At 41.0% G+C, this 16,815-nt stretch overlaps 1 protein-coding gene and 1 long non-coding RNA gene across 15 annotated transcripts in view; one reads left to right on the forward strand and one right to left on the reverse strand.

The window, feature by feature from the left end:
* LOC110833551 (neurotrimin) overlaps nucleotides 1–16,815 on the forward strand; it is a 524,202-nt gene that overhangs the window by 497,525 nt on the left and 9,862 nt on the right. For all 7 annotated transcript variants that reach the window (XM_022071767.2, XM_087349044.1, XM_087349042.1 and 4 more), the window contains 2 exons: nucleotides 82–216; nucleotides 5,482–5,695. In XM_022071767.2, coding sequence (XP_021927459.1) covers nucleotides 82–216; nucleotides 5,482–5,695 — 349 coding nt within the window. The remainder of the gene's footprint in view (nucleotides 1–81; nucleotides 217–5,481; nucleotides 5,696–16,815) is intronic.
* Nucleotides 1–16,815, reverse strand: part of LOC110833552 (uncharacterized) — a 267,341-nt gene that overhangs the window by 218,825 nt on the left and 31,701 nt on the right. The gene's annotated exons all lie outside the window — the stretch shown is intronic.

The following is a 16,815-nucleotide window of genomic DNA, read 5'->3' on the forward strand; positions in this document are numbered from 1 at the left end:
AACAGATCGTCACTGTTCGTATCGTAGATGGTAAAGTATAAAGGGGCCTATTCCCATGACAACGTGTGTCTCTCGTTGCAGATATCGACAGGGACAGGGATCGTGTCCCACTTCGTGGACCTGCACATCGTGGTGCCTGAAGCATTCATACTTGGCAGCGGAGAACATCACGTAGACGTCGGAAGTGGTATCAGCTTGGTCTGCATCATTGAGAAGGTGAGAGCCACCTGTTACCATAACAACCGTCGCCAAACTGCGTGCTTCAGGCTCACAGCAATGTCGTAACGACATTGGGACACACGGAGGCGAGTGACGACAGCTCAGAACTCGCAGTGTAGCGGCATTGTACTGGCGACTTTGAGCCACGTGGTAAAGAGGGCGAAGTCCCTCTGTGGCCTTGATGCGTGGAATTTGGTGACGGCTGCCGGATCGTAACTTTTTCCAGACCTGGTACCACTTCCATCCCATTTTATCGACTCGCGAGCTGCAAGGTTATAAATCAGGGGAGTTTTCTTAAACTCCGTTGCGTTTTATCCGAAGTGATGTAGTCGCACTGTTTCTGGTTATATACCGCTCAGTTATTTTTCTTAATAAAATCTGTCGTTATTGACAAACTTGAAACTGCATTTATTACAGAAATCTTTCAGTATCAGTTTTAATTAATCTTTTTTTTAATTCACATCTCGTGTTTGTCAGTAAACTTCGTCCAAATTCATGATTTGGCGTTCTTAATTAAAGCCCAAGCTGATAGTTGCTCACATTCGTAGGCACTGTCAGATGAAGACGACTTTAACAAAACGCGTTCTCTTATGTATTGTTAACTATTTATAACATTATAGGTTGATGTATTGTTATAACTATAGTAAGCGGACCACAGTTTTGCGAAACCTCTGATTTTCTTTGTTCCGAAGATTCATAACCATGTTCACAAGGTCACCACTTGCCCCTGTCCTGAGTCACATGAATCCAATTTACTCCTTCATACTACATTTCTTTGGGATCCGTTTTAATATTATCCTTCCATCTACTCGTAAGGATCTCTGTATTTTGCAGTGGCTTGTTAAATCTGTTCTTACAGTCCTGTTAGTTAGTTAAGCGAATGACGTTAAGTTGTTTATATTAATGATAGTTTGCCACCAGACCACGGGGTGACACTGCTGTGTTGTGGTAACGGTCGGGATCGAACCCGGGGCGTTTTAAATTCTAGTTACTGTGTGATGACGTCACAACACATGACGTCATGACGTCAACAACGTCATGACGTTACGTACTGACGGGGCTCCATCAGGTTGGAAAGCTGCCTCCATGTCTACGCTCAGGGCAGTACTCCCGGAGGAATGAAGGCAGACGAACGATCTAGTCTTGGCTGAATTTCAGGAAAACTTGGCAGTGCTTTACGCTGAAATCTAATAAATGGCCAGAAAATACGAGTAACATAAATTCACATTACTACAGCACAAAATTAATAGCACCAGACTGATAGCACGTGTTCGTATCCTAGACACACGGCGGGTACTTCTGATCGAAAGTGAATTACGCGTATTTTCCAAATGTGTTCTGCGCGATCTTGAATACTTCACTGTCACTGCACGTACAGATCCGTTGTTGTAAAGCTACTCGCACTACAAAGAGCCGGAATTGAATTTTTCCTTGTAAATTACGTCGTTAAACATTCAGCGTAACAAAAATCTTTCAAAAAGTGTCGATATGGTTGTCTTCCGTAATGTTGCACCTTGTAGTGTTACAAATATTGACCAACAATTCGAAAGAACTTACTGCCTTCTTTATTAGGGTGTTCGTCGCCCTGGTTATGACAGTAAACTCTCTGAAACGTCGGTAAACGTCTACTAGACACTCGTCTTCAGTTGATTTGTTATTTTGTTTGTAAATTAACTACACGTATTTTAATCTTCAAATATTACGTATTTTTCAATTTTATAAATTACTCATTTCTGAGAATGTTGATTGAGGCGGTAGTGTTCAAGAATTCTGGTGGAGAAATTGAGTAAAACCGTGTAAAATTACAGTGAGGACAGTGTTCGTCCCCGCCGACTTCCCGAATAGGCAGGAGTGGTACCCACTCCGCCTTGACGTTCGATGGTATTCGCCGTATTTCATCCGTGCGTTCGTTTCATGCAAATGGAACGTAATAAACGTGTACAGTCTCCTGTTCGCTGTCTCACTGTTCTCAGACTTCTTACTCCTGTTGGAACATGTAAGTAAAAATAATAATAATAAAGGGTCCCACTTTCAATATGCTCGGCTTAAAAGCAAAAGGCTGTAGGCTGCTTCATGATAAAATTGAATCATATATCCCATAAACGCTGAGTAGCTTCGGGCTCAGAAGATGTTTCTACCTGGTTGAATTTTAAAGCAGAACGTACAGCATGAGAGGTTCGGCGTGCCTCTCCTGATTAAAGCTAAGAATTTCGTTAAGAATTCTGATGTGTCATAGTCAGGTCTTAGCAAAACTTTCAGTGACGTGAGGTAAAGTGCATTCTAGCACCGAGAGACAACATTTCCAGCAGACAAAGCTAAGGACCGAAGTTCGATCACGGCGTGACCATGGATTTTGTCCTGACCGATGCGTCCTGACGGGTTTCGCCGTCGTCATTGCCTTGTTCAGTGGGTATCTCAACTTCTTTACGTAACTCAAAGAAAGAAGTGATGTTCCAATGCTAAATCGACAACATTAACGCGCTGTGACAAGTATTTTCGAATTTTGGGCAAGTTCATAACTATGGTTTCCCCTTTTTAACCCCCCCCCTCCCCCCCGTCGTATGGCAGCTCAGTCTTATCGCCATTCATACTGACTCACGTGTGCAGAGAAGACTGGAGGACACAGATCAGTCAACTCATGACTTCTTCAACCGGGCAAAGATTATTTCGTAATGGCTTCGGTTCGCGTTAGAACGAGTTTTAAAACAAGATATTGTATGTGCGTCATATTGTGATTTATTTAAATAGTATTAAAAATATATTAAAATTGGCCGTCAATCACAATATAAGATAATTAAAAGATTAAAATATCATTTTACGTTCCGTATCGAGTACTCGATTTACATGTGGAACATTTTACGACAATCATATTAGTGACATGTGACACAACAACGGATGAAGATACAATATGAAGGACGTGAACATGATAAGAAAAATGAAAACTAAAAATCTTAAAAATCAGTAATTCAGTTAAAAAGTTTATAACATAACACCTGATGATGGCTATATATAGCCGAAACATGTCGTAAAATGTTCCACGTGTAAATCGAGTACTCGATACGGAACGTAAAATGAGTTTTAAAACGTTACTGTGTATAATAAACTACAGTAATTATACTTTGACACTTTGTAACAATCCGGGACCAAGATATTGAGATTCACACTTGCACTTAACTGACACGATCGTCCTCTGTCACTAGCTAAAAAAACGTTCGTGAAATATCAGCTTTATGTAAACAATTTCTGAAAATAGCTCAATATTTTTCGTGCAACATTTTAAAAAAATTATGTGCGTCATATTAATACCTGGAAAAGGCATGTAACTAATAAGACCTATGGATTGCGGGGTGGGAATCTGGATTTGCAAATCTAATAAAATATTTGTTTTAACAATAAATAAACATCGAAATCCGTGTTTTATATAAACATGAACACGAAATATGAAGAACGTATTTCAATAATACGTGTCGCCCAATATGAAAGACATCTTCCGAGTCTGTCTGTCTGTGTTCTGTGAAAGCGACAGGCTGACCGCTGCGCGTTGCCTACCAACGGATGCTTAATTAAAATTAGACGTTACCAAATTTAGGTTTCTGTCACACTGATCAGGACAGATACGTACGAATTGGTGCAACAGATACATTGTTCCTTGCTCACAACACGTTCGGGGGATGAATGTAATTATGGCTACGTCTTAATTAAGGGTGAAGTATTTTCTGCGCCCGGCTTTGAGTAATCAGATCAGCGTCCAATCAGTTTAAATCGCAGTCAGGTCAAGCGAAATGATTTTCCTTTGTTCTAACATCACTCAGAACAGTAGCAGCTGAGTAACTGAAATTGTAATTGCGTCTGCTTACGATTATATCCTGGCAAATTAAAATGCATGTCGTGATATTCGTAACAAGTTAGGAAAAGAACGCATAGCGTAACAAGTCTGGTGTTTCGCCGGAATTCACATTTATCCTTTGTCCAATGCAGCCTTAATAACTTGATTTCCTATTTTTAAAATCAACTGTTAAGGGATTTTGGGCCTTATGGGATAATATTTATGACGATCTGTGTCCACTACTTCAGATTGTACCCTAATTTTGATAGTCAGTTTACTCGTGCAAGATAATTTGGTAGAAAACAACTTTTCCTGCCACGTGATATGCAAGCCGTTGTCTCGTGTTGAAATAAGATTGTAACAGATTGCCAACTAGTGAAAGCTGTGGACTAGTAAGTGGCCTCATCTCTCTTCAGGGCTCACTGTTGCACGTGTCAAGCTAAATCCTCCCTCGTGTTCCGTCCAGTATCATGTCCCTATATCACTTCATTGTTAACACAATGTGACAAGCTAATCTATAAACCTACTTTACTCATTAACATAGAAAATCCGGATTACTGTGTGTGTTTCATCTGTCATATACATACACGTTGATATTTTTTATGTTGAAGTCACACATTAATGAATTGTGTTTTGTACAAAACGTAACAATTTCGTACGCAGCATTAGCGTAAAGATAAATCTGGGATAAAAAATAATGTGCTAGTGGAACTTGTTGGCTGGTTCCTATAAACATAGTACCAAACCACGGATATTATTAACCCACGGAACTTATAAAAAAACCGTATTTAAAAATTCAGTTTGTACCGCAAAGAAAACACAACTTTTCACCATTACATTCGTGTAATTTTCATACGTACGCCTTGATCTGTCAAGTGACATGTTTCCATGGTAATTCGAAGTCCTGTTTTGAATTTGGTTTCCTCTCACATTTCTGATTGACATCCTCACGAACATATCCAGTTTAATCACTTCGAAGTATGAATGTCTTCATTGCGTATTTTTCTCTGTGGATATTTTTTACCTTACAGACCCAGATTTCCTTCTGAAATGTGTTATATTATCCCCATTCATGAATCAGAATGGTAAAATTTAAAATTAATAATTTTACATTTTTCAGTCTCTATTGGATATAATTTCTCACGGCGGTGATCATGGCCGTGTTGTTCTGGATTTTTGTTCCGTGTAGACTCGTAGATAGATGCCAATGATTTGTAAAACATGCTGTTTCCATCTTTAGACTCGAAGATGGAGACACTTCAGCCCTACACGTGTCTACACGGCGTCAAAACCCATAATCATAACAACATTACCATCATCAACGCAGACTTAAACTAATGTTAAATGTGCAGAAAACATCTGAATTCGATATGCCACGGCACAGTGGCTGATAAACCCTGATGTATGTTGAATTCGGTGCCACGAATGTGTTCCAGAGCCCCACCCCGCCACAGTTCGTGTTTTGGTACCATAATGACCGCATGATCAACTACGACACGTCACGGGGTGGCATTACCGTCGAGACGGAACCAGGCCCAAAGACGCAGAGTCGACTTACCATCCGCGACGCTCACGACACCGACTCAGGCAACTACACGTGCAGCGCATCGAACACGGAGCCAGCGTCCATCTACGTATTCGTCTCCGAAGGTAAGTACCTACTCCGAAAACACTCCGCGAGTCCGAGGTCCACGGAGGATCTGAGTTTTTCACTGCTGTGAGTCCGAAGATGGCTGTCTTCTGGGTTGTAACGCCCTGTAGTCTGACAGAAGTTTACAGACGTTACAGAGGTCCTTGCCTCCTCCGTCATCAACGACCTCTGAAACGGTAAACTTCTAACAGACTACATGGCGCTACAACCCAGAAGACATTCGGGCTAGACCTTACAGTCCCTCAGTTAGTCAACAAAAGTTTCTCTTTTTCAAGGATTCTAAGTCTAATTACCATGTTCTCGACACCCCGTCACTGATGAATCAAATTTGCACCCAGTTTCCCAGAGATCTATTTTACTGTATCCTCCTGTCTGCGCTTTGGCCTTCAGAGCCTTGCGTGCTACATGCCCCGGCCATCTAATCTGAAACTTGGTCGAATTGTTGATTAAGGTCTGACATTTTCTATCACACATTCCATAAGACAGCCAGACATAGTTTTATTCGTCGCCTTGAGAACCCGAAATATCACCAGCTTTTAGGGTGGACTTTGAGGAAATAGATTAGCGTCAAGTTTTGATATCTGTCGTGATCGGCCTTTGCTTTCAAGTATCAGGAGATTAGTTACAATGTGACCGTACATTTAATTGCCTGGAGGTATTCAGAGCCACAGGGAACAGCGAACTTCAGAACTGTCGAGTCTTGGAATCGATCCAGCAAACTCTCGAAATTCTAGCCAGACGAATTACCACCGAGTTCGTGTTTTCGGTTCAGTGAAATTGCAGACCGCATTATGTGATATAATAGCATCACAGTGGAAGCTGTTCTCCTCTCGAGTTACACAGTACATGATGAAACATTGTTTTGTCAGAAAACAGTAAGTACAGTGCGTCTAAAATGTCGCGTCTTCCCTGAAATACAGTGTGTGCCACGAACGTTACGGTTTTGCGTAGGATAAGACCTTCGGGGAAAAACGAGATTTATGTATGCACCACGCCTTGCAGACGTATGGGGGGAGTGAGGATATGCCTCCAGGTATTCTTACGAAATTACGATTTGAGAACTATTAAACAGTTCTACATTAAATTTGATACTGTTTTTTTAATATAATTTATCGACGAATTTCAATTTTAATTATAAACGTAGAACGGCACGCTAATTGATAATCTGCATGAACGTCTGCGCGTATCTGGAGCGTAACCCACCAAATACTTGTTAGGTCAAATAATGTTTGTAACAAATGTTGAAGGCAAGAAAACACATGTTTAACCCTTACGCGTTCCATATGCTGTTTTTCCGTTTTCAAAATTCGAGTAAATAATTAACATTGATTTTTATACTGTCAAAAATCAAGAGTCTTTTACACTGATTTTGGTTATATTTTATATTTTAGCTTCGTGCTAGTCTACACCGCAGTTTTTAAGGGATCATGAAAAGTTAGCTTTCTATAAATGAAAATCTAAGGTCACTGACGGAGCTAAAGTGCCAGAATTGTTACGCTATGTGTATATTTCCTAAGTTGGTATAGAATACAGTTTTAAAAGAAGCTTCTACCAGCCTACACGGCGCTACAACCCAGAAGATAGCATCTTTGTAATCACGTTCGCAAAAACCTCAAATCCTACAATATAATTAATGTTTATCGTATTAATAATATTATTAATTGCGAAACGCTTAATAATCGTCATAAATTGTACTTATCTCTAGATATTATTAGGGAAATGAAATCGAATATTACAGGATGCGCTGGGCGAGATAAGAAATGCGTACAGAATTTTAATTTGAATATTTCAAAGGGAAATTTAGGCACAGGTAGGAGGAATTTATAGACTAGCTAAACGAACATAATTTTCTCGTTATGAATTCCATTTCGGAGAGCTGATTAGTTACCGTGCATTCCTGAATCACCATTGATTATTGGTTTGCGAATTCATCGGTGATACTGGAAATAATGGGTGACGTATGATGATAATGTGGGGATATCGAGACTTATTTGGCAGACTGGATAACGGGAAGGCTTTTTGAAAGCTAGCTATGCGTTCACTTTCACCACATAGTCGCAGGTGTTCTGGGCGAGTTATAATTTAAATAGGCGAAATTGATTATAATTTTAACACGTCTTTGGTCGTAACAGCCAATAACATTGCCAGTTCCCTGACCAAGCGACTGCTGGTAGCAATTTTTATACACTAAAACAAATATCATAGGCTGAAAGTGTTGTGTTGTCGTTTATCTGCGATCTGAAGAAAAATAACAGCGCTGGAGGGTAGTTTGGAAACACGAAACGTGATGGGGGTTGTACATGTAAAATACACTCTCGCCCTCATTTCCCAGAGGAACAGGAAGGGAGGCATTCCAGATAACGTCATCGGTCACGTGATATAAAACATGGATACACAGCCGAGAAATGGAACACTGAAGCACTCGTACCTGAGTAAAAAAGTGACTATAACCCCGGAGGCCTTTCTGACATGTTCCTAGTTTGACACTCCTAAAGACATTAAAATTAGATTAAATTTACGAACAAATATAGTTGTAATCTGAGCTGTTTCGCCGTGGTATGTGGTAGAAGTTTTATAGACGTTTCAGAGGTCCCTGCTGCCTCCGTCATAAGGATAATGATGATGGAGGCAGCGTGTGCCTCTAAAACGTCGTTAAACTTCTACCACACTACATGGCGCAACAACCATCTTCGTGCTCACCAGCTTGAGAACCATAAATCCTACGAATTCAGACTATTTTATCTCACCTCGTCCTAACTACAAACTTAAAAATTTAAATGGTAGTTGAATAATAATTGTGTTCAATTTGGTCTCCCATCGAGTTGAGCGTTGATTGAGGGAGTTTGAGAAGTTGAGGGGGAAATATCTGGTAGTACGAAAAACAGAAGAACGGAACAGTACAAAGATCACTTGGACGAGCACGCTTAAATGCATGGCCGAAATGAGAAATGCTTGTAATATTTTAATCGGTAAACCTCAAGGAAACTCGAAACACAGACTTAACATAAGACAACATTCAGTTTGATCGTAAGTAAACAAGGTGGCTGGCTTAAGATATGGACGAAGGCTGACACGGTAATGAAGTTCAATGATCACTTTACTTCCAATAAATAGTAAGTCATGCGCAATAATCAAATTCGTAGAACAATTTAATATTTTTTAAACTCGCACACGCATCGTAGGTTCCGTCAATATCCGCTATGTGCGATGCAATCGAAGTAGATAAAATGATGATTTCAGAGACTGTCTGCCTTCTTTGTCTCTCACCTTTTGGCCACCTGAAATATGAGGGTTTTCGTGGGACACGCGGTATATTCACACTTGAATTGCGTAAGTTTGTTTTCCGACTGTGCTTGATGAATACTGTTAGAAACTGCGAAGTTATGATGTAACGCAAGTACTTGAGCAGGTGCTGACATGGCAGTACGTCACAGACGTTTCACGGAATCACACACCGTAAATGTATTCAGCGTGACAGCAGAGGTCAGTGAAGTTGAGCATTCTGAACATTTCTGAACACATTAACCGGTGTGACGTGTTAGTGTCGGATTGAATGCCAAGAATTCCGATCCCACAGCAGCCAGGCTACTGGAATGCCTTTGTATCTCAGACAAGAGCCTACATGTTTTTGTTTGCTGTAAAACAAAGCTTTCTGATTTCGTGGTAAGTATCAGTAAAGACGCTGGTAACAACTTCGTACAGAAGGCGCATCTGTCTTGCAACATGCCAGCCACTATGGTCGATACTCGCGCTTTCATAACTCACAGTAAACAAAATGAAAATGTGTAGAACACACTGCAGAAACTTTAACTTTTAATAAAAGGAAATCCTTGGCCGTGCCGCACGATTAAATTTATGATCGAGCAGGGTAGTGTACAGAGGCTGAGAGGCCTAGTCCTTGCAAGGATATCGGATATCCTGATTAAGGCTTTTCACGCGAATATCAAAATAGCATTTTCAATTCCACTACAAACTTCTCTTTTAAAATCCGTACGTCTCTACCATTCATTAATATTTCTCTGTCCAATTTGAAGTTGTACGCTTCTATCCTTTGTACATGGAACAGCATCGATACAAAAAAAAATACGTTGTATATTCCGGAAACCCGAGTTTGATTCAGTGTAGTTTTGTAGGTGGTAGATTCGTACCTTGAAGGTCGAGGCAGTCGATTCCTGCGAAGCTTTTGTCACTAATGTACAAGATTACACTGCATCTTGACGTTGAAAACCGCAATCTAAAAGGCTAATATAGTTGATATGTAGTTGTTAAAATGTTTAACGTGTACATTTTAAAGCTTCTAGGTGTAGGGGGCTGGAGATAAGAAAAGTGATATCATTATGCGTGTGTATTTTATCTTTTATCATTGGACGCCGATTACTGTGTCCGGCAAGGAACAATTCAGGCAGCGGTCCTGTTTACCGCTGCACTGTAGTTGTAAAGGACGAGGTGGGAAGTTCAACGCCAGCCCTTCGCTTGGAACGAGACCGCGGGCGTGTGGTTTCCACTCGGCCTCCGCATCGCGCTAACTGCTTGCTCTCTAACGCTGCTAGTAATGAAACTGATATACCGAGTGTTCCACTAGCGACCACAATTCGGTTGAGCATAAAATGAAATTTTGAATTGACTTTTTTATTACTACGAACGTAATACTTGGCAAATAGATTTAGACTTCAGAGAATGTAAGTGTTGGCTTGAACAGAAAGTTTCTCTCCGTTTTTCAAATGAAAAGTCACAATCTTTTCTTCTTTTTTTTTACCAAATACATTTATGATATTCAATAAATTATATAATTTCCATTGCTTGCTATTACCGCCTCCCAACTTATCAAGCTTTTCAATTCCTGCCTTTTAAAAACTTTTTTTGATTTTATTCAAAATATGCTATAGGATACCATCGTTAACCTCTTCGAATCTTTCGAAATTTCTTGTTTCTTGAATGGTTTTACAATTATCTGAAAAAAATTATGAGTCATTTAATAAGATGAAACAATACGTATGCGTTTTAACATTGCTTGCATTCTAATTGTGATTTTAAAAATAATCGCTACTCAACCAACACTTATCTATAGTCTATATATAAATATAAAATTATCGTAATGAGTGTGCTATCGAAAACGTTGTCAAAACTCCTCGTTTTACCTCCCAATTGGCTTATATCCGCTCTAAGTACAGTGCAGAGAGATGCCGTATGTAAATGGGATTAATGTAACCCCCCCTCCCCCCACTTTGAAGGGTGTATTTGCACTTACTTTTATTTCAGAGCTACGTTTTGGCAACTTATCATGACCGAAATAATGCTTCGATGCAAATATGGCGGCCTGCACGATGTTCCTACATTTGAGTGGATTTTAATGCACTGACGTCAAATGTAGGATGAAAATTATAAAACAATTTCTTGGGACGTGAAACGTGTTTCATATCATTACGATGGCGAGGGGATGACACGTGTATGAACACTTAAAAATCGCTTAAAAACTAAAATTATAATTTCATTGCTCAGGGGGTTGAAGAACATTTCAGGCACATAAACTTCATACATTTCTGGTTTTATTTATTTATATGTTTGTTTCACTCTTTCATTTTTATGTGTTTTGTTATTATTTATTCTTAATATCCCGCATTTTATGAAACCCGAGAGTTCATTACCATGTTCACAAAATCCTGTTCTGTCATATGCCATATGAACCCAGTCCACACCCTACAACACTATTTTCATCATAAGATCCATTTTATCCTTCCATCGACGCGTAGGTCTTCCAAGTATTCCCTTCCCTTCAGGCTTTCCAACCAAAATTTTATACGCATTTCTCATCCCTCATATAATATTAATCGGTAACTTATCAGGTGCGGATATTAGCTGTTTGATCTGCAAATAATTTTTACCGCTCCAACGCCAATGGATATTTTCCAAGTCGTTTTGTGTCCACTGTAAGCCGAGGTCTCGATTTCTGCCAAACGTCTTAAAACTTTGAAACCAAAGTCGGTGACGTCAGTCTGTTCGTCCATTCTCCCTTGTCGACTTCCATTTTGAATCCGAATTCAGTCCGTACCGCAAAGAAAACACTTCACCATTACATAAGTTGATACTGTTTAATAAAATACTTTCTGCTTATTGAAATAATCATTTGTTACTCATAAAACACTGTCAGTAGGTAGAATAAGAATTTATAAGCCGTTTTAGAAATTGTTTTTTTGAGGTTTCAGGGTAGAAATGAAAGATCCACACTCGTTCAAGGGGTCTTAACAAAATACGAGGCTCGTCCCAAAAGTAAGTTTCCCACTCGTCCCACAGCTAGCAAACCTTATATTGAGCGAAGCGACTGTGCGTACGTGATAGAGCAATGACGTAGCATGGCGCATGCACTAAAGGCACCTCCCGCGTTCTCACAGTAGCATCGTTGCAGCTGTTGAAGATGGAGGTTCTTATTCCAGCTCCCGCCGACTGTGAAGTGCGGTCAGTGATAACGCTAGGCCGCACACGGCTCGACGGACAGCAAGTCTCCTGCAGGAGTTCAGCTGGGAGGTGTTTAATCATTCACCCTACAGCCCCTACCTCGCTCCCAGTGATTTCCATCTTTTCCTACACCTCAAGAAATTCCTGTCCGGTCAGCGTCAGCGTTTTGAGAATGACAGAGAGGCGGAGATGGTTGTCACACAGTGGTTCCAATCCCAGGCGGCAGACTTCTACGACACAGGTATTCAAAAGTTGGTCCCACGGTATGACAAATGTCTCAATTCCGGTGGCGAATATGTTGAAAAATAGCTGGACACTTGCTGTATCTGTTGCAATAAATATTTCCATGAAATTGTGTTTTGTTTCTGTAAACGGCCCCAGGGAAACTTACTTTAAGGACGAGCCTCGTATCTAAAATAAATCAAGTAACTTCACGTGAGTGATAAGGCCAAAGTACGTCAAGATGATGATGATTGATAAATCTCGGTGAAAATTTGTGTTCCATGTTCGAGATTTGAACCGGATAACCAAAATGTGATTTACTTCTTACGCGAGCATAATCAGTAAACAAACACGCTTCATTGTTTTTACGCTAAGGGCACCAAAAAAACAGACGAGGTTTTAGTTGCAGCCAAACCCTGCGGTAGGAATGTGGGGCTGACACTGTAGTTTGCGTAACCACGCACGCACGCAAGCACGCACACGGATCGTAACAGCAGTCGTCCATTAAAGGTGCGATACGAACACACTCTGGCTGGGGCTTCCTGCTGAGTTATGTGGTTTCGGATGTACCACGAAATGTAGCATTTGACTCCTTTTCGTAGTGATTTTAATTTTGAATGTAAATGGTCTCTTTTGGTTCTTCGATCGTTTAAAAGCCCATAAATTGTTGGCCTTTAAATAAATGGCAGAATATTGGATGATTTATTTTCACTTGCGTTACAGATTCAGGAATTATTTAAAGCTAAAATGCACTTTTTTTTTTAACAATCAGATCCGACATGCACTGAATTCGTTGTTCGAACGCTGTGGTATTATCCTCTCACATATTCGTATGTTTTTTTACTTTGAATATTTCCTTTAGATTTATCCATTTTGTCAGAAAAATAATTTGCGTTCTACTCGTCTGTCAGAAATTGTGAAGAAATGTGTAGTCCACGAAATTGCCTGTATTTAAGTGCATGTAGATTACATTTAAGTTTCACAGCATAAAATATTCCAGGACTTTATATCAAACAGACTTTTCATTACCAGTTATTTTATTTATTTAGTGTTCTGTCTGACGACAGGTCCATATGAACAGGATCCTTCCGTCCTTTTCTCGGACTGGGACCTGTTCATATACGTTCTTGGCAGATGATCCAGAAGTGGTTTGCCATTGCCTTCTTCTGTGTGTGAATGGAGTAATTGTTGGGATGCCACGGAGGAAAACTCCGTGTTGCCTAGACCACGGTCTTGCCCAACACAAGTTATAAATTCGGGCACCGCCGGGAATCGAACCCGAGACCCCCAGGATTACAAGGCCAGCGTTCTAACCGCTAGACCACCTCATCTTATTATTATTTAGTGTTCTGTCTGACGACAGGTCCATATGAACAGGATCCTTCCATCCTTTTCTCGGACTGGGACCTGTTCGTATACGTTCTTGGCAGATGATCCAGAAGTGGTTTGCCATTGCCTTCTTCTGTGTGTGAATGGAGTGATTGTTGGGATGCCACGGAGGAAAACTCCGTGTTGCCTAGACCACGGTCTTGCCCAACACAAGTTATAAATTCGGGCACCGCCGGGAATCGAACCCGAGACCCCCAGGATTACAAGGCCAGCGTTCTAACCGCTAGACCACCTCATCTTATTATTATTTAGTGTTCTGTCTGACGACAGGTCCATATGAACAGGATCCTTCCATCCTTTTCTCGGACTGGGACCTGTTCGTATACGTTCTTGGCAGATGATCCAGAAGTGGTTTGCCATTGCCTTCTTCTGTGTGTGAATGGAGTAATTGTTGGGATGCCACGGAGGAAAACTCCGTGTTGCCTAGACGACGGCCTTGCCCAAGACAAGTTATAAATTCGGGCACCGCCGGGAATCGAACCCGAGACCCCCAGGATTACAAGGCCAGCGTTCTAACCGCTAGACCACCTCATCTTATTATTATTTAGTGTTCTGTCTGACGACAGGTCCATACGAACAGGATCCTTCCATCCTTTTCTCTTCTCGGACTGGGACCTGTTCGTATACGTTCTTGGCAGATGATCCAGAAGTGGTTTGCCATTGCCTTCTTCTGTGTGTGAATGGAGTAATTGTTGGGATGCCACGGAGGAAAACTCCGTGTTGCCTAGACGACGGCCTTGCCCAAGACAAGTTATAAATTCGGGCACCGCCGGGAATCGAACCCGAGACCCCAGGATTACAAGGCCACTAACCCTACTTATTGAATATTCTGTTGTAAGTGTATTTAAAATAATCCAGTTTCAAGAAGGTGACGTACAAACAGAAAACAAACACGACGCTTTCCAATTTCCTTTCGTCGTTATGCTTTATCGTCCTGCCATTTTGTATACATTTTCAAAAGTGGCTGTCGTTCGCTGCCATGCATATTAAAGCGTCACGCCGTTGCCTTGCCAACAGCTTGAGTCCTCCTTTAGTCAGTTCGTATTCTTTCTCTCCCCATGTAAGTCGAGTGTTATTCGTCTCTTGCTTCATATCATATTCTTCTTCCGTCTTCATTTTGCCTCAGTCGCGTGTTGATGCTGTTTTGTTTTATTTCTGCAATGGGTTAACATTCAAATGTAACCTCGGTGGACGATCTTCTCTTGAACGCAGACAAAACTACTGTAATAACAAATGAATTTTACGTTCGTGCAGCTCCAGAAAGACTCGTTCTTATGGAAATCAGTAATAATATAATATATCTAACATAACTATCTCCTTAGACCATAGTATTCCTGCTAATATTAAATGTAACATAAGTGTGTATCCGATTTCAAAAAGTAGTCTACTTCCTAAATAAACTAGGAAATTAATCCACAAGAATTACTTCATACTCACTTCGTAACAATTATTCCATAAGGCCCAAAATCCCTTAACAGCATATGATCAACTAACCAACGGAGCTGCCAACTGTCCATATCGGCTCTGGGGCAAACTCCGCCTCCTGTTTAATGTTTACCGGGCGGTCCTCTCCCCAGGGGCAAAGCGCGGCGAAGGGGTGACGCTGACCACTTACCCCCATCTAGTACCGAGGTTAAGACTGAGTAGGAGCTATACCAGCTCTCCCCCTGAGTGCGCACGTGGCGCGTAGCGTGATATCTTTACATTCTTACTGACTTTCTAAGATTTTAAGTTCTTATGGCGGTGAAGATGTCGATTCTGGTCTTCTGGGTTGTAACGTCCTACGTGCTTGTAGGCAGATACCAACGTTTCGATGGAAATACTGCTTCCATCTTCAGGGCCGATGATTAAGGCAGTAAGCATGTCTGAAACGTCGGTCAAATGCTACAAGACGACACTGCGTAGTATCCCAGAAGTATGCTAACTTTATATTAGTCAGCAACGACAAAGCAGCTCTGGATATCACAAAGCGCGGGGCGAATTCCTTCCAACCATGAAAATTAATTGTTCTACGTAATAATTCATAGCTCCACGCGCATTGTACGTACAATATCGGTCGGTTCGTTAATGACACAGCTACGTGGACATACGAAGCCTAAAAGAATCCTGACACGCATGGCGGAATATTTATCGGCCAAGCGATCAGTTGTGATTTTCATATTTTCCACACCTGCAGTTCTGGATCACTGTACAACGCTCGCTGGATGTGGTCGCCCGTTCTCTTGTTGTGTGTCTCGAGGCAAATCCATTTTAAAACCATTTTATCCTGTGTCTCTGTTCACAATGAAGCAAATCCCTGCAGAACACAGTCACTATATTTCAAATGCAATTGACATTAATTAAATGAAATGTAAATGTAGCACAACCTGATAAGAGGGAACACTGTTTTAATCCCCATGAATCTGTAGGATTTTTTTTTTCGATTTAAGTACTTTATCCGTGTATCAATAGACCGCATTTAGTTATGTTGCGATGGATTTGCAGTGTTCTGTATGAAACTACCAGCTGAGGGCAACGTGAGGGTAGTTTTAATTTAAATTCATTGACTTAAGAGTGTGTATATATTTTCTTTAATTTTCTAATGAGGTTATTATAAACTTAAATGTTCATATCAGTGATTCGATGCCACGGTGGTCTATCGGTTAGAACGCTGGCCTTGTAATCCTGGGGTCTCGGGTTCGATTCCCGGCGGTGCCCGAATTTATAACTTGTGTTGGGTAAGGCCGTGGTCTAGGCAACACGGAGTTTTCCTCCGTGGCATCCCAACAATTACTCCATTCACACACAGAAGAAGGCAATGGCAAACCACTTCTGGATCACCTGCCAAGAACGTATATGAACAGGTCCCAGTCCGAGAAAAGGATGGAAGGATCCTGTTCATATGGACCTGTCGTCAGACAGAACACTAAATAATAATAAGATGAGGTGGTCTAGCGGTTAGAACGCTGGCCTTGTAATCCTGGGGTCCCGGGTTCGATTCCCGGCGGTGCCCGAATTTATAACTTGTGTTGGGCAAGGCCGTGGTCTAGGCAACACGGAGTTTTCCTCCGTGGCA

Source organism: Zootermopsis nevadensis, unplaced genomic scaffold (genome assembly GCF_977971745.1).
Source record: "Zootermopsis nevadensis isolate Lab colony 2312 unplaced genomic scaffold, Znev_1.0 Znev_ptg000015l, whole genome shotgun sequence".
Classification (NCBI taxonomy): Eukaryota; Metazoa; Arthropoda; class Insecta; order Blattodea; family Termopsidae; genus Zootermopsis; species Zootermopsis nevadensis.